This window comes from Triturus cristatus, chromosome 2_1, assembly GCF_964204655.1.
Source record: "Triturus cristatus chromosome 2_1, aTriCri1.1, whole genome shotgun sequence".
Classification (NCBI taxonomy): domain Eukaryota; kingdom Metazoa; phylum Chordata; class Amphibia; order Caudata; family Salamandridae; genus Triturus; species Triturus cristatus.
Genome location: NC_140581.1, coordinates 871,542,480 through 871,569,684, shown reverse-complemented (window position 1 = coordinate 871,569,684; position 27,205 = coordinate 871,542,480). Strand labels below are relative to the sequence as shown.

The 27,205-nt window shown below is 44.2% G+C and overlaps 1 protein-coding gene across 1 annotated transcript in view; it reads left to right on the top strand.

The window, feature by feature from the left end:
* Nucleotides 1–27,205, top strand: part of TRPM3 (transient receptor potential cation channel subfamily M member 3) — a 1,363,437-nt gene that overhangs the window by 1,122,165 nt on the left and 214,067 nt on the right. Inside the window, exon 14 of the mRNA XM_085633017.1 lies at nucleotides 4,897–4,926. Within this exon, the coding sequence (XP_085489143.1) occupies nucleotides 4,897–4,926 (30 nt within the window). The remainder of the gene's footprint in view (nucleotides 1–4,896; nucleotides 4,927–27,205) is intronic.

Sequence of the window (27,205 nt, the reverse complement as noted above, 5' to 3'; positions counted from 1 at the left end):
TTTTGGCTGGTTTGTGATTTTTTGGCACTTTATCAGTTTTCAAGTTGTAGATTTTTTCTTTAGGGAGTCTATATACCAAGGTAAAAGTTGGCGTGTGTGTTACTATATATTTGCTATTTTACATTTTTAAGTTTCATAAAAGTTGCATTTTAGTTTAAATATAAGTATTACTTACTTGGCTATGTAGTTGTTAAGATTTATATATTTCTTCTTTAATGGTTTGTTGAGAGAATCCAGCAGAGTTTCCTCACCTTGCAGCATATGTCATGTTTGAAGTATTTCGTTGTTTACATTACGCCTTTTATATTGCCGATTTAATTGTTTTTGTATTGGTTGTTTTAGTATAGTTTAAATTTTGTTTCTCAGTTAAGTCCTTCTATGGTAACCGCCTAATATATAGATATATTTATGTTGGTGTTTCAATGTTTGTTGTTAATACTAATTTTTAGAGGACTTTTATTATATATATTTTAGATATTTACTTTTTTGGGTGAATGGTAAATATTGTGTTGATGAAATAATATTTTTATTTAATTTAAATATGTCTATAACAAGTTTTTGGTGTATTTGAATTAATTGTTTTATGTGTAAGTGTTATTTTATCTTTTTATTTGATTATTTAATTAGTTTTGGCAATAATAGTGTAGTTGATATTGTGCAAATTAATATTTTTGACATATTATAAGTTTATTTAAAGGTAACAATATTTTTGTTTCCGACATTTTTGTTTTCGATACATGTAAAAATCGAAATTTATTGCAACGGCATTTGTGTTCTCGATATTTGTGTTTTTTTATAGTTAGATATATGGAGTTGATATTTGGGTTATCAATATTTAATTCCCTATAGCTACATGTTTCTATATTTTATGGATCAATATTATGTCAGAGATAAGTGGAGATGTCTGTGGGATACATACATAGTATGCAACTTTGCTGTACATTACTCAGAACTGGGATCATATATACCAGATCTCCTACATGCATTGCATAATTTGTAAATGAATAAGTGCCGGTGCCAAAAGATCTACTCAGAAGCCTACGGCCAGAACAATTAAATGTCCTTGCACTGAATACCACGGCTGCGCAGTCTTGAATCCTCCTTGTGGCTCTTTAATCCACTGCCAGCTACTTCCTGCCCCGTAATCTCACTTTTCTTGTCTTCTCCCTTTGCGACAATGTTTTCATCTTTCTCTTCCGCCTTTCCTCTTTGTGTACTCTTACATTTCTTGCACTCAGTAAATGTCTGAAGTCGAAAAATAAGTGCCGGTCTCCAAAAATATGTGCCTTGGCCCCCACCGGCAACCACTTGCTCAAATTAAGAACTGCCTATATGCCTGTCATCATGGTGTATGAATGCATGTGTCTAGATGCCAGGTAGTACACAAGGTATGGCTGTGGCAGAAAAAAGGTAGGCAGGCAAAATAAAAGTAGCTCCCATTCGCAAATCAGATAAGCTAAAAGTAAGTGAACGACATTTGCTGCAGGCAATATTAATTTTAATATCGGGGAAATCAACATTAAAAACAGGCCCACTATACAATATACAATAAAAAAGTCCCACAATGAGCTAAAAAAACTGGCCCACACACTGACCTGTCAAACCACCACTTCAGGCACTGCCAGAATTCACTATAGACCAGTCTGACCCTTGTGGCACATTACAGGTGCCACAAACATCTGTGCCTTTTCAGTTCTATAGATTTTAAGCACCTCTTGGGCAGAATGGTGGCACAGATGGCTCAGGGACTGTAGAATGTGTTTCCCCTCTAGATAATTTTGCTTTACTTTCTGCAAGTGGACAGGTACAAATGAACCTTTTACTTACCAGTTATCTTCATTACTCCTATTAGGAGTCCTACTCAGTCCAGCATTACCAAATGGGGCGTTCCAATCTTCACAACAGCTCATCACATTTAAAACAATTTTTTTAAACATCAATACACAGAAGTCTCACCTCAGTGTTTACCATTATTGCATAAAATTCCCTCACCCCCTCTCCCACTTCCTGTCGCTATAACAAGTTAGCAACACAATGAAAGTGCCAACATAGGAAGGGAGAGAAGCAACTGGGTTTGGAGGACTCCTAATCGGAGTAATTAAAAATACCGGTAAGTAAAAGTTTCATGACCCGCTCATGGAGTCCCCCACATCCCAGTGTTAACAAGTGACGAATTCAGAAGAAAAAACATTTGCACCTCCATTGACTGTAATTTTTTTTTATTTACATCATTGCTGAGGAAAGCTAATGGATAATGTGTTATGAATGCATGAGTAGAGTACCATGTAACATCCCTACATATTTCCATCAAGGGAACCCGTGCTACCGTGGCCCAAGAAGTAAAAATCCCGCAAGTTGAACGTCCCTAAATAGAACCTGGAAGAGGCACACCTTTCTCAGAGTTAGCCTGAGAAATGGCCTAATGGATCCATCTACTCAGAGTATCTTTGATACTGCTTTACCTTTAACCACAGAGCCAAGGGCCACAAAAACAGAAAGAGCAAGTACGATCAAGATAGCACAAGCACAAGCTCCCATAGAGAAATGGAAGTATGAGACCGCACAGTGTGCGGTCCCATTGTAATCATGCGGTCTGGACTGCCAACCGTAGGTCAGTCAGTTCTGAATCCACGATGGTGTAATCACAACAACAAGCACTTCTGTATATCTTACTTTCTGCCTTGTGCAGATGTCATAGGCCTTCACATGTAAACCATCAGCCGCACACAAGCACTATGTAATATCCCTCTCTTGCAGATGCCAGAGGCCTTCACATGCACATTGTCAGCCGAAATCAGGCACAATGCACAATCTCGCCGAAACAGTAAGCAGTACCTTCAAATTGTTGATACAAATGTCCAAAAGTCCAGCGTGGTAGCACACATCCCCAAAACACACAGGAAGAACTATGCCGAAATAGGTATGTCCAGATGTTGAGCTGTCTTTTCCTCTTCTCCTTTTTAATCCCATCATCAGTGTTAAAATTAAACGCTCAAAGAGGTGTCGGTAGCCAGTAATGGAGGTAGTCGATTTATTAGGTATCTTAGCATAGGAAGGACAGCACAGCAATCCTCTTCATTGAAGCCACCGATTTCATTTCAAACACAAACACTCCATTAAAATCCTTCTACCACAATTCTATGACACTGCGAGCCCACATTCCAAATGACCTGTTGCCAGCCCTAGTTACCACAACAAGCCATGAAAAAGTGTGTTTGCCTTCCCCTGTCCTCCTTGCGCAGGAAGCACACTGGCGCGAGCCTGGGATAACTCAACAATGGTACCCGAACGGCTCCTTCAAGTGCAGGCAGAATCTCCCCACCCCATCTCAGCACACAGGTGGGGAGCTGCACAAGGGAGAAACGGGAAGAAACCACTTTGCTCATCAATAATGGTACACAGACTAGAAATGCGATAGGTAAAAGCGCATACCTGTTGTACCATTGACCTATGCTCCGCCGCAAGAATAAAAAATAACCTTCTGGAGTGTCGTCATTCTGGTCTTTCTGATAGGCAGTCGTGAAGGGCAGAAAACAAGCAGGTGGGGATTTTATGCAATAGTGGTAAACACAGAAGTAGGACTTCTGTGTTGGTTTTGAAAAAAAATTCTATGTGTGATGGGCTGTTGTGGCGGCAGGGCGGCCTAATTTGTTAGTACTGGGATGAAGAGGACTCAATGAGGGGGCAGTAGATCTGCATAAGTCATAGCAGCATGTTGATTGGTGCTTCAACAGGCTTCACTGAATCAGCATTGACATCCATTGCTCTCCTGTCCTACAATTTGCTGTGCCTATAGACTCCCTCACCCCACTTCACATACTTGATACCTTCCTCTGGCAAGAAAGAGGACATTAGGAGGGATGGAACAGAGAAGGTTGTGAGGGAAGGAGGTCTCAAACCACAACGCTGTCTGCAACTTTCTTGTTAGTTTGCTTGTCCTACGTTCATGCTCACACATTTCGCCTTTAAAGAATATCAGGGGTCTATACCAATACAAGTGATATATGTGAAGCCTGACTAACACTTCTTCCCCTTGTACCTACCAGTGCTGATTTATAGAAATTGAAATGTGGCTGCTATGCTGAAATGTTGGTCCATGGGAATGTTTAAATATTTTCCAAGCATGCATTCTTCTTGTTACATCTTTGCAGCATTTCTATTTTCATTGCTTTGAACACAGTTATTTTGTATTTTAAGGGGGTTATTTACCAATTATTTGTGCGGGTGCTCGTGTGAGACAAAGCAGTGTGTCAGTTTATTTACATTACAGTTCTTCGTTTTAACTGATTTTTAATTCTAAATACAAGCAGAAAACAATGTGTTTCCTCTCTGTATTTATGGTTAAATCTGAAAAAATATAGAACATTGTGTTTCTTGTGAGTGACTCTCCATGCTGTCTTTTATAAATTCCAGGCCAACAGCTGAGCAGATAGACAGCCTGGGGAGTTAAAAACAGGTTGTGATTTCCTTAAATACAGGCATATGTTAACATATATTTCTAGAATACTGCTAATATTTCCCTGTGGGTGTAGTGTTTTGTTAAATGTGGCTGCTTAATCTGCTAAAATACAAATGCATCAAAGTATGAGTGCATGTTTATCAGGTAAATAAGTGTGGAAATTTACCATTTTACGACTTCATCTATTCTCAAAATGCAAAATAAATATGGATAAATACAGACAGAAATGTCAATAAATAAGTGCCATTAAACTGGGAGCTCCAGTAATAAACGCCTACAGACGCAGAGCAAAGTTGTGCAGCATGATGCTGTGCAGCTCTTAGAAAATAATCTTGCTTCTATCATTATTCAGACATAAAATTGGGAATTTTCTTGGGAAGTGTGCATATCGTTTTTATGTGTGTCAGTAATGTACATGTTCTGTGCTTTTTCGACAGCCAAAAGCGTTGAAGCTGTTGGGAATGGAGGTAGGAATTTTCTCTTTCTCTTCTTTCTAACTTGATATTTAAACGCAGTCACAGCAGTTTCTGCGAGGACATTATTTTCCTGTATTTTACTTAAACGCCTAAGTACTCAAGCGTCAGTAAAAACGCATTGGTCACCAGGGGTATTGTTATGCCTTGATTGCATTAGCAATTAGCAATTTCCAGGCAGTCAAGAACTACTGAAATCTGCGCCTAGAGACGCCGATGGCAGCAAAGGATAAAGAAAATGGGTTTTATTTTTGTGTGCTTCGCATGGGAATGTGGTGTGCAGCGGAACGGACATTTTTACCTCATTTTACCTTCCTCCTGTGAGACTTACTAGTCAAACAGCAGTGAAACGAAAGTGGAAAGGCCCCTGTGACTCGATGAAATACTGCGGTTGAATGAAAAACAAATATCCTAGGAGGGAGAAAAGAGAAATGGGTAAAAGCCAGCAGTCCCTTATGGATTCCAGTTTAGGTTGACGAAAGCTAACATTGGAAACGTGATGTTATTGGTGTTATGTGAGCCTTTATCCGGCTTAAGGTACTTATGGGCATTTTTGGCGCTCACTGATGCCAATTTAAGTATACATTGTATACACTCTTAGGCTCCAATTCCCAAACAGAAAATGAGTTACCCTATGAACATGCAATCTCGACAACCTGCGGAGCAATTCAAAAGAAGTAATGCATCATATCTACTAAGATATAGCACATTTCTGCGCTCTCCCTACGCTGGTGCACTGAGTGCTGCCTTCCACCATGGTGCAAGGGTGCCTGCACTGGTGCACTGAGTGCTGCCTTCCACCATGGTGCAAGGGTGCCTGCGCTGGTGCACTGAGTGCTGCCTTCCACCATGGTGCAAGGGTGCCTGCACTGGTGCACTGAGTGCTGCCTTCCACCATTATGCAAGGGTGCCTGCACTGGTGCACTGAGTGCTGCCTTCTACCATGGTGCAAGGGTGCCTGCGCTGGTGCACTGAGTGCTGCCTTCCACCATGGTGCAAGGGTGCCTGCACTGGTGCACTGAGTGCTGCCTTCCACCATGGTGCAAGGGTGCCTGCACTGGTGCACTGAGTGCTGCCGTCCACCATGGTGCAAGGGTGCCTGCACTGGTGCACTGAGTGCTGCCTTCCACCATGGTGCAAGGGTGCCTGCACTGGTGCACTGAGTGCTGCCGTCCACCATGGTGCAAGGGTGCCTGCACTGGTGCACTGAGTGCTGCCGTCCACCATGGTGCAAGGGTGCCTGCGCTGGTGCACTGAGTGCTGCCTTCCACCATGGTGCAAGGGTGCCTGCGCTGGTGCACTGAGTGCTGCCTTCCACCATGGTGCAAGGGTGCCTGCGCTGGTGCACTGAGTGCTGCCTTCCACCATGGTGCAAGGGTGCCTGCACTGGTGCACTGAGTGCTGCCTTCCACCATGGTGCAAGGGTGCCTGCACTGGTGCACTGAGTGCTGCCTTCCACCATGGTGCAAGGGTGCCTACGCTGGTGCACTGAGTGCTGCCTTCCACCATGGTGCAAGGGTGCCTGCGCTGGTGCACTGAGTGCTGCCTTCCACCATGGTGCAAGGGTGCCTGCACTGGTGCACTGAGTGCTGCCTTCCACCATGGTGCAAGGGTGCCTGCACTGGTGCACTGAGTGCTGCCGTCCACCATGGTGCAAGGGTGCCTGCGCTGGTGCACTGAGTGCTGCCTTCCACCATGGTGCAAGGGTGCCTGCACTGGTGCACTGAGTGCTGCCGTCCAGCATGGTGCAAGAGTGCCTGCACTGGTGCACTGAGTGCTGCCGTCCACCATGGTACAAGGGTGCCTGCACTGGTGCACTGAGTGCTGCCGTCCACCATGGTGCAAGGGTGCCTGCACTGGTGCACTGAGTGCTGCCTTCCACCATGGTGCAAGGGTGCCTGCACTGAGTGCTGCCTTCCACCATGGTGCAAGGGTGCCTGCACTGGTGCACTGAGTGCTGCCTTCCACCATGGTGCAAGGGTGCCTGCGCTGAGGCACTGAGTGCTGCCGTCCACCATGGTGCAAGGGTGCCTGCGCTGGTGCACTGAGTGCTGCCGTCCACCATGGTGCAAGGGTGCCTGCGCTGGTGCACTGAGTGCTGCCTTCCACCATGGTGCAAGGGTGCCTGCGCTGGTGCACTGAGTGCTGCCTTCCACCATGGTGCAAGGGTGCCTGCGCTGGTGCACTGAGTGCTGCCGTCCACCATGGTGCAAGGGTGCCTGCGCTGGTGCACTGAGTGCTGCCTTCCACCATGGTGCAAGGGTGCCTGCACTGGTGCACTGAGTGCTGCCTTCCACCATGGTGCAAGGGTGCCTGCACTGGTGCACTGAGTGCTGCCTTCCACCATGGTGCAAGGGTGCCTGCACTGGTGCACTGAGTGCTGCCTTCCACCATGGTGCAAGGGTGCCTGCACTGGTGCACTGAGTGCTGCCGTCCACCATGGTGCAAGGGTGCCTGCACTGGTGCACTGAGTGCTGCCTTCCACCATGGTGCAAGGGTGCCTGCACTGGTGCACTGAGTGCTGCCGTCCACCATGGTGCAAGGGTGCCTGCACTGGTGCACTGAGTGCTGCCGTCCACCATGGTGCAAGGGTGCCTGCGCTGGTGCACTGAGTGCTGCCTTCCACCATGGTGCAAGGGTGCCTGCGCTGGTGCACTGAGTGCTGCCTTCCACCATGGTGCAAGGGTGCCTGCGCTGGTGCACTGAGTGCTGCCTTCCACCATGGTGCAAGGGTGCCTGCACTGGTGCACTGAGTGCTGCCTTCCACCATGGTGCAAGGGTGCCTGCACTGGTGCACTGAGTGCTGCCTTCCACCATGGTGCAAGGGTGCCTACGCTGGTGCACTGAGTGCTGCCTTCCACCATGGTGCAAGGGTGCCTGCGCTGGTGCACTGAGTGCTGCCTTCCACCATGGTGCAAGGGTGCCTGCACTGGTGCACTGAGTGCTGCCTTCCACCATGGTGCAAGGGTGCCTGCACTGGTGCACTGAGTGCTGCCGTCCACCATGGTGCAAGGGTGCCTGCGCTGGTGCACTGAGTGCTGCCTTCCACCATGGTGCAAGGGTGCCTGCACTGGTGCACTGAGTGCTGCCGTCCAGCATGGTGCAAGAGTGCCTGCACTGGTGCACTGAGTGCTGCCGTCCACCATGGTACAAGGGTGCCTGCACTGGTGCACTGAGTGCTGCCGTCCACCATGGTGCAAGGGTGCCTGCACTGGTGCACTGAGTGCTGCCTTCCACCATGGTGCAAGGGTGCCTGCACTGAGTGCTGCCTTCCACCATGGTGCAAGGGTGCCTGCACTGGTGCACTGAGTGCTGCCTTCCACCATGGTGCAAGGGTGCCTGCGCTGAGGCACTGAGTGCTGCCGTCCACCATGGTGCAAGGGTGCCTGCGCTGGTGCACTGAGTGCTGCCGTCCACCATGGTGCAAGGGTGCCTGCGCTGGTGCACTGAGTGCTGCCTTCCACCATGGTGCAAGGGTGCCTGCGCTGGTGCACTGAGTGCTGCCTTCCACCATGGTGCAAGGGTGCCTGCGCTGGTGCACTGAGTGCTGCCGTCCACCATGGTGCAAGGGTGCCTGCGCTGGTGCACTGAGTGCTGCCTTCCACCATGGTGCAAGGGTGCCTGCACTGGTGCACTGAGTGCTGCCTTCCACCATGGTGCAAGGGTGCCTGCACTGGTGCACTGAGTGCTGCCTTCCACCATGGTGCAAGGGTGCCTGCGCTGGTGCACTGAGTGCTGCCTTCCACCATGGTGCAAGGGTGCCTGCACTGGTGCACTGAGTGCTGCCGTCCACCATAGTGCAAGGGTGCCTGCACTGGTGCACTGAGTGCTGCCTTCCACCATGGTGCAAGGGTGCCTGCACTGGTGCACTGAGTGCTGCCGTCCACCATGGTGCAAGGGTGACTGTGTTACTACAGGCAGGATTGTTTTTGTGCAGGAAGATACACCTTCCTGCAAAAAAAAGCTTTGGAGGCATTTCTTTTTATGTGTGCTGCACAAAGCAGTAAACATAGAAAGAGGACATAATGAGTAGAAATGAAGATATTTCTCCTTGTTACGACTCTGTTGGGAAGGCGTACCCTCTGATGCAGACCCAGGTTTACTTCCATTAGTAAATCTGGGATTTGGTCAAAATCCATGAGTGGATGCATGGAAATGCTCATGCTGCACCCATGGAACACCTTCCCGATGCAAAGTAACACAAGGCCGGGATTTGCGCTACCTTGCGCTACTCTGGATTTAGTAAGCCACGCAAAGTGGCTTTGCATGACTTAGTAAATCTCACATAGGCCCCTGTGTTGGCTTGCACTGCTTTGCTTGATGCAAGGGCAACACAAGGGCTTTGTAAATCTTGGCCATGGGGTTTTACTCAAGTGATGTTCGCCAGGCAATTAGTGCCCATTCGGTTTTGCAAATCTCATAGTGTTAAATAAAGGAGGGTAATGAATAGAGGACAGGAACGAGAAAGGCTGGAAGAGTAATTAAAATGATGGTTAGTAATTAGGTGATTACTACCTCGTTCACCTTCCTTGTCCCAGTCCTAACATGTTAGGATGTATCAAAGAGTAAAACACTGCACACCCGTAGCATGAAAAACAAGAAAGCGAGAGACACTAAATCACTGTGTGAGTTTATGACAAAACCCTTTTCACAAAATCAGCAGATAAACGATGTCCAACAATCAACCAACAATGGTTTGCCAAGGTGTCAGGGATGCCCCCAATATCAATCCAACAAACTTCTGACAATACCACTCCACACATTTCATCCCAAGCAGCAGCCATAATAAGTAGAATGATTATCAACAGAACTGGAAGAGGAACTTCAAAAGAAATGTAATCTCACGAAACAGCCATCTTATCCCAGCAACTCTGGTCTCTCACAGAAGGCTTAGTCCCCTCACCCAAGGTACCAAAAGCGACAAAGAGAGTGTCAGCTTTGAGAAGAAAAGTCATGCAAACAAGATCCAAAGAAATAACCTTGTGTGCTTTCAGGCATGACAACTAAATCCTACAGGAGATGAGGGAGCAAACAGAGGACAGGCATAATAACAGCCAATCTGAAATTCAACACAGAGGAAACCTCGAGGTGGAAGGAAGGTCCAGAGTGGAATATCATTTGATCAGGGAAAAACATGATCTATGTCTCTTGATAAAGCAAAGTGTTCAATGCACTTGGCTGCCTAGGGAGATTTAACAGCAACAAAAAGAGCAATGTAATGGAAGAAAGGGACTCAAAGGCAAGCGGCCTGAAAACCCCAAAGAACCAGGGGCAGATTCCACAATGTGGCTGATCACAATACCACTGTTTGCAAAAGGAATAAAGTCAAAGGTGCAAGATCTGAGAAGTCCGAAGAAGGCTCACAAAAGGCACAAATTGCCCTCAGAGAAGAAACAGCAACACCAGAATGAAACCGACCCTCAAAAACAAAGAACAATCAATGGATCACAATGCAAAGGACATTCAACACCAGTATCAAACAGAAGCCTGTAAGGGAAAGATTGACAACCCATGAGAAGGAAAAGCCTCTTTGGAAACACCTCTAACTAAAAAGCTGCAGTCCAGGAATGGAAAGAAGGGAAAGCAATGAGAGAACAGTAGCATGAACAGAAATTTGGATGAGCCCATTGGATTGAGAAGAGCACCATAAATGCTAGGTCCCACAAACTACGACGGTGGTAAATCAACCTCCATTGAAGAGCAGAAACTGGAGTCAATACTTCAACCAAGGAGGTAAGTTAGACCCCAGGTGACTAGCTAGCCATATACAGGTAGAAAACATGGCCAACAGACACAAGAAGAGCGATAGAGAAATCGCTCTGCCCCGACCACCCAGCGAATCCACCAGAACTGTGCAACAGCATGGATACCCCAAAGGCCAATGCGAGACAGAGGCCAAAAAACAGAGAGGTGAACAAGGCAAGGAAGGACAAATTCCTGTTTCAAAAAGTCATACATTGCAATCTCCCTGCAGGCATGAATCCACAGGCAAGACCATTTGGGCGGAAACACCAGGTTACCCCATCTAATAGAAACATCTAGACTAAACATTCCAAACAGGCAGGGCCCCAAGACAGCCAAATATCCATACTGGCAATGCAGGCAAGGGGGAATCAAGAACTTCAAATACAATAAGCCACATTGAATCATGCCAGCAGGGAAAACAACAGTGAGTCTCAGATATAGAAAGGACACACACCTAGAATGCAGGGCAAAAACCCATCAGAAAGCTAAGCAAATGCCAGTGGCTGGAAAGTAGCTGGCTGCCATGGAAACATTTAGAAGAGGGCTCAAGGATAAAAATCACAAGGAAGAACAAGGGCAAGTATCCCCAAAGCAGTGACCATTTGGTGTCACCCAAGACCCCAGAAGAGATGAAAGGGGGACGTGGAATGCCAGACAAAATGGTAGACATGTAATCGTCGACCTCCAAACATGTTCCACTCATCCCCCAACATCCTCAAAAACAGCTCCATTGCAGTTCCTGCATGGCACGGTCTCAGTCAGCAGTAGGAGTGGGCTGGTTAAAAGTGCATGAGCAATGTACAGAGAAGCACCCCCTAAAAGAAGAAAATAGGCCAGACTCCTAGGTGCAGCTCAGTACCACCCAAGATGGTGGTTGAACCTAAGGATATTCTTGTGCCTCAGCTGCAGCCCTGTTTTGAAAGACCGGAACCCGTAGCTCAGCTGCAGAGACATGGAGTGAGTGAATTAAAAGGTAGCAGAGACCAGGTTTATCACTGCTGGCTCTCCAGCGGTGATACTAGAAGTGCAGTGCTGCAGAGAGTTGCTTTGTGATGGGAGGTTACAGCACTGGGCCACTGTGGCCCAGACTGACAGAATTCAGATTTTCCTCTGGCCCGTGGCTTGGCAGTATGCATTGAGGGCCCACTGGATGTGTGGCACTGTTGGGGGGAAGGTGCTTCTGGGGCTGAGCTGCCATGAGGTATATAACATCGCTGTGGAAGAAGTGGTGGCACCAGACTGCTACAAGCAGCAGCCTAGGGCTGAGAGTGAAAGGAGTGCAGACCTTCCACCCTGTGAGCTGGTGGCAGACATCGCATGCCCATTTGGTCATGGGGGCCCTGCAGGAGGACCTGCTGCACCACGATGCCTACCAGGGTGATCTCAAGAAAGAAAACAAGAGGAAAAACAAAGAAGGAGAAGAAGCAGAGGAGAGATTGTCTCCCGGGACATACCTATTAGATGAGGCAAATGATTACAGTGCAGCGCTCAAGCAGCAAAGGTGTTACCACTGGTAGGTGAAGCAGCTCACAACCTACAGGTGTCTTTTTTAAGTCAGCTCTTTGAAGAGGCATGTAACTGATCTACGTGTGACCACTCAGTCTTCAGTCTGACATCAGGTACCTTATAAACAGGCACACAACACCAGTGAAAGGTAAAGGGCTTGAAATACCTGTGTGCCACCAGGCTTTGGGGATCAGCAGGACAAAAGACTGGGAGCAAATGGGGAAAAATAAATAAACTCCATGGTGCACCTGTGAAATGGCACACACACATAAAAGAGAGACAACTGTGGTGAAGGACAAAAGAAGTCCATGATGCAACCCAAAATGTAAGAGATTCACAAATTCCTCCCACAATGGAGTGATGGCTAATGCCAGAAGATCAGTTAAACTCATTCACAGACACAATCCACCAGGTCATCAGAGATTTGTGGTCCACCCTAGGGGGGAGTATGGAGGCAATCCATACGGACATGTCCCTGCTGAAGCAGGACCCGTGTAACACAATTGAATGAGTTACAGAAGTGGAAGCATGTACCTCAACCGTAAAAGACAAGGCCCAAACCACAAAAATGCTCATCTCATGCTTCCCAGAAACTGCATAGCGCCTAGAAGAGAGGGATGAAGATGCTGAGGAATGGGCATAAACAAATAAAATCAGGATAGTGGACATCCCAGAGAGGGCAGAAGGCCCGCCATTGGAATAATTCTTTACTTCCTGGCAAAAGTCCTGGGTCCTGTCAACTGAACTCTCAGAGCGTTTTATTAACAAGAGAGCCCACAGAGTGCTGATGACTCAGTCATCTCCTGGGTCTCCCCCGAAGCCCATAATAGTGTGACTTGTCAATCATAATGACACAGACACAATATTGAAAAGGGGCTGTACCACCAGCTCTGTTCTATTCAACTGCAGAAAATGCAGAAAAATAATGCTGCTTACAGACATGTGCAGCAAACATCAACAACACCGCCCTTTTAAAGCAGTCAAGCAAAAACTCAGAGCCATGCAATTGGATTATGTATTGATGTTCCCCACCAGGCTTCAAGTCATCTTCAATGGACACAAGCCTTCTTCTTCACCACTTCTGAAACTGCGTGGGACTGGGTGGAAGAGACGAGAGGGGAGGAAACCAAAATCACACCACTTGTGACTAGGCAAGTGCGTCACCTTTTGCCACAAAGGAAAAGATCCTGGTGGTGACGGGGAATTCAAAAATAATGTGCTACTTGATAACGCAACAAGACAATCGGAGCAACTCCATGGACCAAGAGCATAGAGGTGATGTTGAACATAAAAATCAACCAGAGAGCATTGAGAAACAACAGTCTCTCCTGTTCTCGCCAGAGGCAGAGACAATCCGGTGGGAAGAATAGGTGTCTTGGTACAGTTGTCTGCAACTGTATGGCCTGAACAAATGACCTGCTCACCTCCCTTTGATATTCTATTATTACTTAAGGGACTAGACTAAGCACATGAGTAATCCTGCCCTGGGATGCAACAAGGGCAACAATTCACATGGGTGGTGGGTAAGTGCTAATATACCTCACATTTCACTCACTCCTTGAGTTCTAGCAGAGTGGCAGTTATCTATTTATTGTGGGTGAAGGATGCTTTTCAAGAGGAAGTGCATGGTGGAGGTAGCTGGGATGAAATGGGAGATTAATTGTTTATGGGGGTTAGTTTGTTAACTATATACTTAAATGGAGTTCTAGTAGTAGGAATAGAACATCATTTTTACAATCCATGACTCTGGGCCCTGAAGCTGGAGAAATTGTACCTACTAAGGCCATTGGGCAATGCTCCTCTAACACATGATCACTCTGCTTGGACAAGTGTGATATAGCCACTGAGTTACCAACCTATCATATCTTGGAATGTGAATAGATTGAATAATAAAGGATTAAGAGGAGCAGTTATGCTCCTTTTGGTTGCATATGGCTGGGTCCAAACTGAGGTGGCATGGTGTGCAAAATCATGATGGATTGGGATGCAGCCCGAGTAACTTCTAGTGGCGGAGATTAATTCAAGCATTCTAACCATCACTTTTTATATGCTTCAGTCTGACCCATTGGGCAGATTTGTGATGGTTAGGGGGGCCTGAGGGGCATCTATGAACACTTCTAAGTGGTAACGTGCATCTTGGACTGAATGAAAGTACTCTTAAATTGATATCTAATTTGATGCCGGACTCAACCCTCAGAAAGACAGCTATTGGAGGACACTTTAACATGGTGATGATTCTGGCATTAGATGTGCAGAGCTCAGCACTCTCATTGATTCTATCCAAATGGCTTTCCTCAATGAAGTTTGATTGATATATGGGTTACCTAGCATGGATTAACAAGACAGTGCACAGATTAGTCTAGTGTCTATCACTCCTTTTCATGCATTAACTATATTTTTGTCCCAAAAGTAGGATCCACCACCATCTCGAAATTACAAACGGTGCCACAGATACCTATGATACCTATGATCAAGTTCCAATTGAGATAAGCATCATGAGAACAGATAGGGGGGCAAAGGGAGTGTGGGTGTTGAATGCCTGTTGGTTACAAGATGAGCAACTTACTGATCTCTTATGTGACGACATACAGGAATACTTTGTCATTAACAGGGCTTGGTCTCTATGAAGGCAGCCCTTTGCGGAGTCTTTAAAACAGTGGTCAGGCGGTGGACAATGTCTTATCGCAATGGCAAAGAGAAGGACAGGGTGCCGGTGACTTAGGACCTGGAGGAATGAATTAGAATCTTAGAGTCCCACCTGGGCAACACACAGACAGAAACTTCTCTGGCTGATCATGCAGCTCAGAATATTTGAGTGTGGGTACTAGGCTGGCAAGCTCTCGACTTTGTTGGCTAACAGAGAGACAGGTACTCACTTTGTCCCATTGATATTAAATTTAGATGGGTGGTTGGTCACAGACGCCATTGGAATTGCTGATACGATTGTAAGGTTTCATAGGAAAATCTACTCTAGACAAGCCCCACTACAGATTAAGCAAGAGTGCCCAATTGTTAATGTTCTCATTATTAATACCTTTTCTGATGCCAGTAGAACAGAAATAGACATTTCCATCAATGAAAGAGAGATCCAACAAGCAATTCCAGCTATTCCCTCCGATAAAACCCCTGCTTCAAATGGATTTCCAGTGGAATTCCTTAAAAATATGCCTTAATGCAAACATCACACATGCTAGCATTATTTGATGAGGCGCTGGATACAGGCACGCTTCCATACTATTTAAGGTGTGCCACTATATCAGTTATCCTGAAACCAGACAGACCCCCCCAAGTAAATGCGCCTCATATTGACCAATATCACAGACTAATGTTGAGGTTAAACTTCTAGCTAAAGTACTGCCAACAAGGCTTGGTGAAGTAATATGCACGCTGGTACCTAGCAACCAGAATGGCTTTCAGCCAGGGAGAGGGAGCCAAGATTATCTGAGGTGACTGCAGGAATCTTAGGCCTGGGCGTTCGCGAAGCTACGCAAAGTAAAGTTCGCACTACGCGAGCTACGCGTAGCACTTCGCGAACTGCGTAGTACCTTGTTCGCACTGTGCCAGATGTCGTTTTCAATGATTGCACAGTGCGGACAAGCAACCGGCACTGTGCAACCATTGAAAATGACATCTTGCACAGTGCGAGCTGTAGTTTTCTGCTGCTCGAGTAGATTTTTACTCGAGCTTCAGCTTTCTCAACGCGAACTGGTAGTTTCTCATCGCGAGCGGTCGCGAGCATACGCGACCACTCGCAATGAGAAACCTGACCTCCTCGCGTTGGGAATCTCGCCGGGAGGTTTATTTTCCATGCTCGCGATCGCCAACTTGAAGTTGCTGATCGCGAACAAGGAAAAAGTCTCGCCGGGATGTCATTTTGCTTGCTCGCGGTCGCCAACTTGACGTTGAGGACCGCGAGCAAGCAAAAATGACCGCAGCACTACGCAACACTACGCTACGCGTGTTCGCACTATGCTACGTGCAGTTCGCGTAGTGCGAAGTAGCGCGAACTTCGCAAACTACGCGAGCGTAGCGTAGTGCTTTGCCCAGGCTTATGCAGGATGTCATGGAGAGCAAATACTTACTAGGCGCAGTGGCACTACTCACATTAGACTTTGAAAAGACCTTTGAAATGGCTAGTGGCCATAGATGAACAGGGTCGGACAGGCTGTAGAAGGAATCAGGCATTTCCATGATGACAACAAAAATATATCAATCAAAGTAGGGAATTGAACATTGCCCCTCTACTCTAGAGATCTAAGCAGGAAATAGAGGAGTGGTTGGCTTTGCCGCTTACCATAATGGGGAGACAGGCACTATTTAGAACTGTCTCACTACCACGAATCTTATCAAATATTCAGAACTAGCTGCATCTCCTCCCGTCACAGTTATTTCAAACTCTGCAGTCACAATTACTAGTCACGTACTCTACTGAGTCAGCACTGCTCCTTGCTACGGAGACAATACGCAGACGTGTGGATGAAGGTCAGACTGTTGCCCTGGTCCTATTGGACCTTAACGCTGCCTTTGATATGGTGTCCCACAAACTGCTTTTACAACATCTCAGATTAGAAGGGCTAGATGAAGCCGCCCTAAAATGGATGGCTTCCTTTCTGCAAGATCGGAGCTTCCAGGTTGCACAACGCCCACATATCTCCAAAAGCATAGCTCTGTCCCAAGTGGTCCCTCAAGGCTGCGTTTTGAGCCCTACTCTTTTTAATCTTTACATCGCACTCTTGGCAGAGATTGTGGAATGGCAGGGAGTCACTATTGTGTCATATGCGGATGACAAGCAACTGGTTGCCTCGCTGTCACACGCCTCTGACGTAGCAGCCATTAAGTTTTTGTCTTGCCTGCAGGACTTGGCTTCCTGGATGACAAATAACTGCCTTAAATTAAATGGTAATAAAACAGAGATTTTAGTGGTGGGGAAATGCCCCTCCATTTGATCATCGGCATGGTGGCCACAGGTGCTAGGCACTACTCCCACCCCAAGAAACCAGGTTAAAAATCTAGGAGTCTGGTTGGACTCCACTCTCTCTCTTTTGAGGCACATACCAGAAAGGTGGCAGGGAAGTGCTTTGGAATCCTTAGATTGTTACGGAAAACTCTGGATGTTCTTCCCACCCCAGCTAGGAAAACCCTGGTCCATGCCTTGGTAACATCTCAATTGGACTACGGAAACGTTCTCTATCTAGGAGCAACAGATAAATGCCTTCACAGGCAGCAATGTATCCAGAATCCGGTGGCTCGCTTAGTTCTGAAGCTTCCCAGGAGAGCTTCCACTGGGAAGGCTCTTGATGACCTGCATTGGCTGGCAGTTAAGAAAAGAATCCTTTTTAAAGCCTTATGCATTAGTCACCGTAGCTTGCAGGGCTAACGTCCGAGTTATCTGCATGACCTACTCGCCCCTTATAACCCTACACGCCATCTTAGATCGACTGGGACCTATCTGGTCAAGATTCCTAAAGTACAAAAAGTAAGAATGGGCGCGTGTTCTTTCAGTTATTTGGCAGGCAAAAACTGGAATTGCTGAACCATCGGAGTCTCTCTTCCGAAATGTTCTTAAAACCTGGCTATTCCAGCTATAGGTCCTTTATTCTGTCCCCTTTTCCAAAGAGTTTAGCCTCAGCACAGGGACACACGAGTTAGTGTAACCAGGCACTTTACAAGTGATACTATTATTATTATAATTTATTATTACTATTGTTCATACCAATTAATTCCACTTAATGATTGGCTCTTTTAAAATAGATGCAACATAACAGTACAGCTTGACCTAGATCTTCTTGAACCACTAAACTTATATACCTGTCATTTGGCGCCCCCTTCCCCCAACCACTATCAACAATTATGAGAACCCCTATATTTGCTGGAGGGCCGCCTTGAGGCACATCAAATTTCAGGGTAAATTAACAGGGGAGTCTACTCTATGGCACAGCACACTGGTAAAACATGTAATGGAACTGCAGGGATTCAGTGCATGGGGCTCAATTGGCACCTCAATGATTAGAGATATTTGGGCATTGAATCACAGTAGAACTTTGATCAACTAGCAAATCATTTCACCCTTGGCACAACTCAATTCTTTACAAACCTCCTGTAGGAAGGTGGAGTATTATGTGGTGATGCTCGTTAGGCTTCACCATCCAATACTGTCACAAACCCCAAAGATGGTCTTTGGATTCACACCACTAAATCCTTAGCTCAGTCCTAGTAGAGTTACAAAGAGCAGTCAGGCTTTACTAGAAGAACATGTGTTAAGCATTTCAGAGTACCAACGTGTGCGATAAGTAATTGACATGGCTCATTAGAAATCCAACTCCAATAAAAAAAAATAGAGTGTATTTTATCTTAATTTAGACACCAAAATGAATGGAATAGCATACCTATAACAGGAGTTATATAATTGTGAAGCAATATAAAGTCAGTGCAGAATAATTCAGTGAAACTTTATCATTGTGGTCAATTGGAAAAACCACTAGTGACAGTTCTAGTTGTGTGGTACCCTTGCAGGGTAAAGGTGATGCTGGTCCCCGGACCAAGTCACAACAGTAGGTTAAATTTCACCAGGCCCGTGGAGCACAGGTGGACAGTCGTCCTGGTAGTACTTGGTGCTGAATGGGAGCCTCTTTTTCCTCTGAAAGGTGATGTGAGGGAATAAGATGCAAAAACAAAGCACATGGGTGGTTGTTGACGTCAGTCGAAGGTCAGATGGAGTTCCCACTGGGTGCTGCATTAAGCGGAGCAGGAAGTTACTTCGATGTCCGGTGGTCCCGAGGAATGCCATAGCTTCCTTTAATGTTGTGGAAGGCAGGCCTACATTTTCCACAATGCACTAGACCATCTGGATTTGGGCGATCCCTCAGAGTACCCAATGGCCAGCAATTCTTTGGACCGGAGTGTTGTTTCACCTGCCATTTGCAGGGGGCTTTTGCCTCTAGTGCAGGGGAGTGTGGGGGTGCGTCAGGCTTCCACAGGGGTCCCTTTGTCAAGAGGAACCAAGAGATAGCCTAGTGTGAGTCTCGGTGAGGATAAAGTCAAAATCAGTGCTTCTTGTGGAGATTGCAGATGAAATGAGCTGCAAGCAAGCAACCCATTAGCCCAGCCTGGAGAGTTGTTGGAAACTCTTAAGAACAATTGAAACAAAAAGAGGAGATGAAAAGGAAATTATAAAATGAGGGGATTGAAAACTAAGGGCCTGTTCAACCAGACCTCACAATGAAGCTCACTCACCTTTAGGGGAATGTTATCAGAAAATTCTGTCATTCACAGATCAGGAGACCAATTACTGAAGTGGACTTAATTATTTCCCCATGCAGTACTCTGTCATGGAGGAAGCAGAGTATAAATGACACTTAGAGAGAGCAATGGCAGAAGAGGGCTGACCCAAAGGTTTCAATATGGCTAGATATTTAGATATATGGATGTGTGAATTATTTAATTATTTTTTCATTGCAAGATCCTGGCAGACAGCTAAACTGGTCATGCCTACCGAAATGATTTTAGCAAGAATTTTTACAGTGTAAATCTTCTGCCCTTCTTGGGTTTGTCAAATGTGGTAACCAACATGAAAACCACCTCTACAAGGGAATTGTACAATCTGTGAAAATACCTGACTGCAGGCTTGAAAGTGATGCAAAACCAATCCACCCTTTAAGGCCTTTTGACTTTAAAATGTGTTATATATTTTACAAATCAGGCCTTCTCCCTGTCTTGTAATTTTTCATAGTAAACATATCAAACTTTTGACATTTCACATACCTTTCCATAGTGAATCAATCAGGCCTATGACAGTTATTATTGGCTGCTCACCATAACCAACTCAGACCTGAAGTATTGAGCCTTGGCTTTCCCATACGGCAAACATCAGGTACCAAGTCATAAAATTAGAAAAGTGCACAACATTACAATTAGAAAAGCAAAATACTAGGAGGGTCTAACAAGGATTCGCACAGTCAAAATCACTTAATCTTAGTTTGTCATAAGGGCTAACCAGCAACAACACCGTTGCCTACTGTGATAAATTGTGAGATTCCATGTGACAAAATGCCTATCTGTAATACAGTGTGATAGCAATATACCCTTAAATGCCTATTAACTTTAACAGATGTTTTTCACAATAAATTTATCAGGTCTAGTGCCTTTCTTGTAACTTTCATAGTAAACAGCCAAGCCTATAAACTTTACTATAGGTTTGTCACCGAAACCAATTCAGACCTTCTGTGCTGGGCATGGCATAAGCTTTTCCACAAGATAACCTTAAAATTACAATTGTCAAAACCATACAAAATACATCTTGAGAGTCTAATGAGGATTACCATATTGCAAGTCTTCTTTCCCTATGATTTGTTCGGGTGTGCCACCAACAATAATGCCCTTGCCTGCAAAGGTAATCTGTGAGAGACTATGTAACAAGCTTTAGCAGAGTGTGTAGTAACAATCCACCCTTAAAAGCCCATTGCCTTTAGCGCATTGTTTTCCCAATAAATAAGCCAGGCATACTTGCTTTGTCACAACTTTTCATTACAAACAGATCACACGTAAGAAATCTTACATAACTTTTTCCAGTGACCGGATAAAGCCTATAGGCTTTACCATTGGCTTGACACTATCCTCATGCATACAGATATAGAATTACAAATATGTAAAAATTACAGTTGGCAAAATAATAATCAACCTCTCTCAGCTGGGCCTAACAAGAATCTTCACAGTGTAAATCTTCTTCCAGGATTTGTCAGAGTGGGTGACCAACGCAAAACCCCTCTGGTAATCAGGGAGTTTACATGTGATGAAATGCTTGTGTTCACCCTGTAGCATAGTGTGCTAATAATTCACTGTTGGAGACCTATTGGCTTTAATAAATGCTTTCAACAATCAATAAGCCAGGCCTGCTGCATTTCTCATATCTTTTCATAATAAAGAGACCTGACCTATAGCATCTGGCATAACTTTTCACAGAGCACAAATCAGGCCATTAGCTGTTATTGTTTTTACCTTACCAAGTGTAAGCATTCACAGATGACAACCCTAAGGCATGTAGTAATACATTTGCAAAAGTATACAAAATTTCAGTTGGCAAAAAATTCTATATGTTCTAAGAAGGCCTAACAAGGATCTCACAGAGCACATTTCTAATCCCTTGGTTGTCATATGGGGAAATCAACACCAAACCCTTGCCTACTATAGTAATATGTGACATTTCATGTAACAAAATACCTATCCGTAGGTTTTAATAGAGAGTAATAACAATCCAAACTTTAATGGCTATTGACTTCAAAAAATAGCTTTCACAATAAATAAGTCAAACCTACTGTCTTTATCGTAACCTTTCACAACAAACAGTAAGTAATGAAAATACATGGGCATGGACTGCGGAGAATCTAAACAGCAACAAACAGGGTCAGGAAAATAAACGCCCTTTTTAACAACGATTTGCCAATCTCTTCCTGGAATATAGCTGCAAAAACCCAGGAGAAATCAGCACTAATTACGGAAAAATGACCAAGGATTGCGGCCTTACGAGAAACTTGGTCAATAACAAACTTTGACCACCTTGAATATTTCGTGTATGATACTCCAGCAGAACCGGTAGACCGGGGGCACACGAAAGGAGGGATAGCAATTCTCCTTAATGAAGATTTTAATTGGGACCAAGAAATCATCCCAATGTGTTCAAAGAACATTCAATGTATTAAGGTCAAATGCGGGATCGACCCTTTGGAAACCTTGAATATCCTCCTAATTTTTAACGTTTATATTCCCCCGGGCTCTAACATGGATGCACTACCAATAAAAATATTTGAGGGAATAGAAATGGTGGTCGAAGGACAAGGTTTTCTGTCATTGTTCTTAACAGGTGATTTAAACAGGAAAATATCTAACGACTTACTTGAAAAATGGGTTAACGGCGAACAAGAGAAGCCTTGGCAATCCCAAATCCACAATTTCCCACAGGAAGTAAAGCAGATAAAAGAGGGAAAATTCTATTATCCTCGCTTCCAATGCTGAACGGAGTGATATTAAATGGTGATATAGAAGGAGATATTCAAGCATCCGGCACAAGAAAAGGCAATTTTAATACTTCAATCCTGGATCACATGATTTGTAGTCTGGATTTGTTCAGATTAGCCTTGCACCTAAATATTAATTTTGTGTTAGGAATTGATCACGCAATATTACATTTAACAACATAGTTGAGACTGAAACCTACAACTTCAGGGTACATCATGTATTTACAAAGTACAGTATTGGTGAACCAGGTCCAAGGGCGGCTGCTATGGAATTCGAGAACACTTAACAAAATTATTTCTATAATCAAGATGGCACAACCAATACAGACCTTTCACTCAACAAATCTGATAGCAAACTATGAAGCAGTCACCAATAAATTGGTACAATCTTTGCAGGATAACCAAAACCAACAAAGGCCAAGATCGGAAAAAAACAAAAGACGGAACCAAGACATAAGGTCAACTGAACTAAATAAACTAATAAGGGCACAATTCCTTCAATTCTCTGGAAAAAAACAACGTGAAATAAACAACTTAAAAAACCGCCGCAGAAGGGATAAGGAAAAAAATTGTGAAAAAAATACAGGACAAAAAACGGGTGGACGCACAGATAGCAGCAAAACAAAATAACAAACGTTCCTATTGGAATATAATTGCCAAAGAAACAGGCACAAAAAAATCACCACAAGCAATCCCAGTCCCCCCCATCAGAATAGGAAACGTACTTAACTAATTTATGTAAATTAAATGAGAGGACAGAAAGTTTGGCTCCAATATCAAGCAAGCTAGGAGGAAAAACTTTAGATAATGGAGCTCCATCTCCGTCTCAAATTGAACACTATATAAAAAAGGCAAGAACGTCGGCAGCAATGGGACCGGACCAAATCCCAATAAATGTCCTCCAAAGCAACCCCAAAGAGTGGAGCAAGTTCTTAACTACCCTTTTTTCCATTGCTTTGAAACTGGGGAGATTCCTAAATTGTGGAAGGGGAGCATTGTAGTTCCAATCTATAAGACGGACTCCAGGCTGCTCCCCTGCAACTACCGGCAGATAGCTCTCCTGGACGCAACTGGTAAAATCTTTGCGGCAACCATTTTAGAACATCTCAAAGAGTGGGCATTTACAACAGGTTCTATTCCCTTAAATCAAGCCGGGTTTAGACTAAAACATTCTGTCACAGACAAAATTGCAGTGCTGTAAACAATAATTGATAAATGCGTCACCTTTAAGTCTCAGGTTGTGCATGCAGTCTTTGTCGACTTTACGACTGCTTTTGACAGGGTGGACAGAGCAATGCTCTGGAGAAAACTTTGAAAAATGGGAATTCCGGATAACTGCCTTCATTTAATAACATCATTGTATTCAGCGACATGGTGTCAAGTCCAAATGGGGAGGGAGAAGGGTCTTACTAGCCCAATAACTACACCTAATGGCCTTCGGCAAGGGTGACTCCTAGCTCCCATACTGTTCTCTCTATATCTTAGTGACCTGCCAGAAAGTTTCAAACAGGTTAGCAATTGTCCACCTAAAATCGCATCTCATAAAATTCACACCATGATATATGCAGACGAAAATACGCTGAAGAAAATGATCTAATACCAAATACCACTAAAACAAAAATTGTTCCGTTTTCAGGAAGGCAACGATATGTTAAATACAACCGGACTTTAGGGGGAAAACCGCTGGAAGTTCTAAAGGAATACACATACCGAGGGTGAATTTTCTCGCAAGCTGTGCAAAACTTGCCTCACCTGCAGAACCTGGGCCGTAAAGTTGACGTCCACGTGGGGGCACTCCTCCGATTATACTCCTCCACTGGCCAAAAGCATTTTTCTTTTCTTCTTCAAGTATATAGTTCGAAGATACCATAAGTACTATCATATGCACTCGCATATATTCCTATAAGCCAATGGAAACAACTGGATCAGAAAGAAGGGAAAGTCCTCTGGAAACAGACTAAGATGTCACAAGCCGTGCCGGTACAAGCTCTTCATCTTGAACTTTCATTAGTCAGTTTTTACGCCAGAGACATCACTAATATTTTAAGATGGGCATATAACCTTATCCATGCGGACCAAGGAACCCTACGATACTTATTAAAAATAGAGACACTTGAACAAGGATCGCCAAATTATGTATTCTGTAGGAATGTATCGCTTTTAAAATAACAAATGTTACTATTGATCTGCTGCAGTCTTGGACTCCCGCTCACTTGAAGCTTGTTTTAAAACATGTAACGCCAAGGTTAAGCTTCAATCTAGACATCCAACACTGCTCCAAATTGCCACTATATATACAATATGCTGCAACTATTGTATATAATAAAATGCAACAGTATATTTGTGTTAATTTAAAGCACGGAGTCAGGCGAAGCATTATATCACTCCGTCTCGTGATAATTCCTCTAAAATCATTCACCTCAAAGTGGTTCCCAAAAGAAAAAGCTAGTAGTTCCTGTGATCTGTGCAATGGCAGGGTGCAAGACTTGGAACATGTGGTATTCGTTTGTCCAAATTTGTCTGTTGCAGAAGCTAGAAAGAGGTTTATACAACCAATTCAAACAAAATGTAAAATTAACTCAGTTCAGAACCTGATTTCTCTTTGTAAGGCAGCGCCTAATGAATTTGTGTGTTACAATATGTTTAAATTTTTTTCATCCATTTTAACTTTGTACTAGAATGACATTTTATTATTTTAAATGTAATTTTATTCTTTAAATATGTGTTGTTCTCAGTCGAGAACTAAATCAAATAAACTTAAACTTGAAACTAGAAACTTGAAACAGTAAAAGGCCAATGACCTTTAGCAATGGTCTTTCACCATAACCAACTCATACCTTCCTTACCTTCCTTCCTTCCTTCCTTATAACTGCCCTCCTCCCATCAGTGCTGCTTTCAGAGAAAAGCAAATACATTAATTATCTACTTATGTAGGACACTTTAACAGTATTACAGTGTTGCGTAAGTGTCCCTGAAAGAAGATCAAGCTGCATCAAATTTCAGCTAGTGGTCGCCAAAATATGTGCAATTTTATTCTACTTCAATACAAAATGATTTGTCAAAATTATGTAATATTGCACATAATTGTACAAAAATGCATATACATTTTTTGTGCTATATTTTAGTGCTAAAAGTGTCTGTGCAAGGATGCATTTCACTCTAAACAATAGTGAGAAAAAGCTGAAGCACTGCAAACAACAGCCACTCATGTTCTGCATTCGCCATACATTTTTACCATCAATGGCTCATTCGTAGTTAATTTCGACTGCAAATGGAACAAAATTTTGCAAAGAAACTCTGGGATAATCAAACAAATGGAATAATGAAACAAAATAAACACAGCTGAATGGAGGGGAGGACTTTTTCTGTGGAAGCATCAAACTTCTGCCTAATCAAAACATATACACCTGTCTATAACATGTGGGTAGTGCCAAACCCCTACTCTTTAGTACTCCGGAAAGCACGTTTATAGGATGATCATGTAAGGTATAGCGACCACTGCATTGTCAAGTCAGATCTAAAAAGAGAACCTGATAAAAGACATACAGGAACATCATTGATAACCCAGTCTGCATAGGCAAATGTAGATTGGGCAACAAGACTCAATTGAAACAAGGGCACTCCCGAAAAGGAAGGCAAGCCCACAGAATGCGTCATTTCCAGGGACTCGAACTGCCGATTTGATGAATAGGTTGAATTGCTACACCATGTTCAGGGTGGATTTTACAAGTGCCCTGTTATCTGGTAAATATTTGGGGGCATATTATCAAGAAAGGAGATAAAATTATCGCATCTTTAGCAGCAGAAAACTGCCGCTAAAACGGCGATAATGGGCTTGAATTGAAGCCCACGTTAGACATCCTTCACATCTAACATTGGCTTCAATTGGAATTCCATAGAGCATATTATCAAGTCCATTATCGCCGTTTTAGCGGCAGTTTTCTGCTGCTAAAGCGGCGATAATTTTATCGCCTGGCTTGATAACATGCCCCTTGGTGACTTTAAATTGTTCTGAAGATTTTAGAAAAAAAACACTCGTGAGCGCCTGATTAAGATGCAGCACGGCAAAATGTGGTGGCGCTGTCTGCACAAATGAACTGTGTTTGATAGTAGTGCAGTTCTTCGAGTTTCTTTCATGGCGTGCAATGTGTGCGTGCTACACGAACAATGATTTTGAATTGGAAATAGTGGCGTTTTGCAGACGGGCACAAGTTTCCACCTGCCACAGAATTCCTACTTCTTTTTATGTATTTACCTTTTTAAAACACACTGTGTATAATGGGTACATTTTGAGATATTGTGCAGTCATCCTGGGGCGACATTCTGACAGCAAATATTTGGGCTACTACTCCTAGTGAAAAACAGACCAGAAACTTCGGTCAGTACTCTGTAAATGGAAGTCAATTTAGATAACTATTCTGGAAAAAAGCCTAGCGGCAGAACTTAATATGGTTTTAGAACAAGGGACGGCTTGTCCCGAATCTCATTTACAAGGCAGCAAGTCCTGTGGCGATAACTGCCTTAATCTGTTTCCATTTGAAGCAACGTTCAGTCAGATTTATGCCTCCATCACTTGAATGTGTTGTACTGCAGTGAGACTGGTACTGTGTGTTCAGATTATCAATCCTTCCAGGCCCGCGTCCATGCACCGGCGTGCCTCTCTTTCTTCTTGTTTTATTAATTCCAGTTATCGATTCTGCTGTAGGTAAAGCTGTGGAAACAAGATGGACGCCAGTTCCTTGCCGCTTCAAATGCGCCATTTTAACAAATAGGATCATTTCTCAGGTCCACACTGGTTGCTATTACCATCATTTGTTTATATATATCACACAGATATACATACGTGATGCCCTCCAATCACATTGTGTGGTAAGACATTAGCATAACAATGAGTTCTACAACTACAGGAGTTAACCTGTCATTCCCTGATTGTACACGAGTGTAGACACAGAGGGTGTGTTTTTTTAATCACTGGGTAATCATTGTGGGGAAGTCACACCGTAAAATGCGAG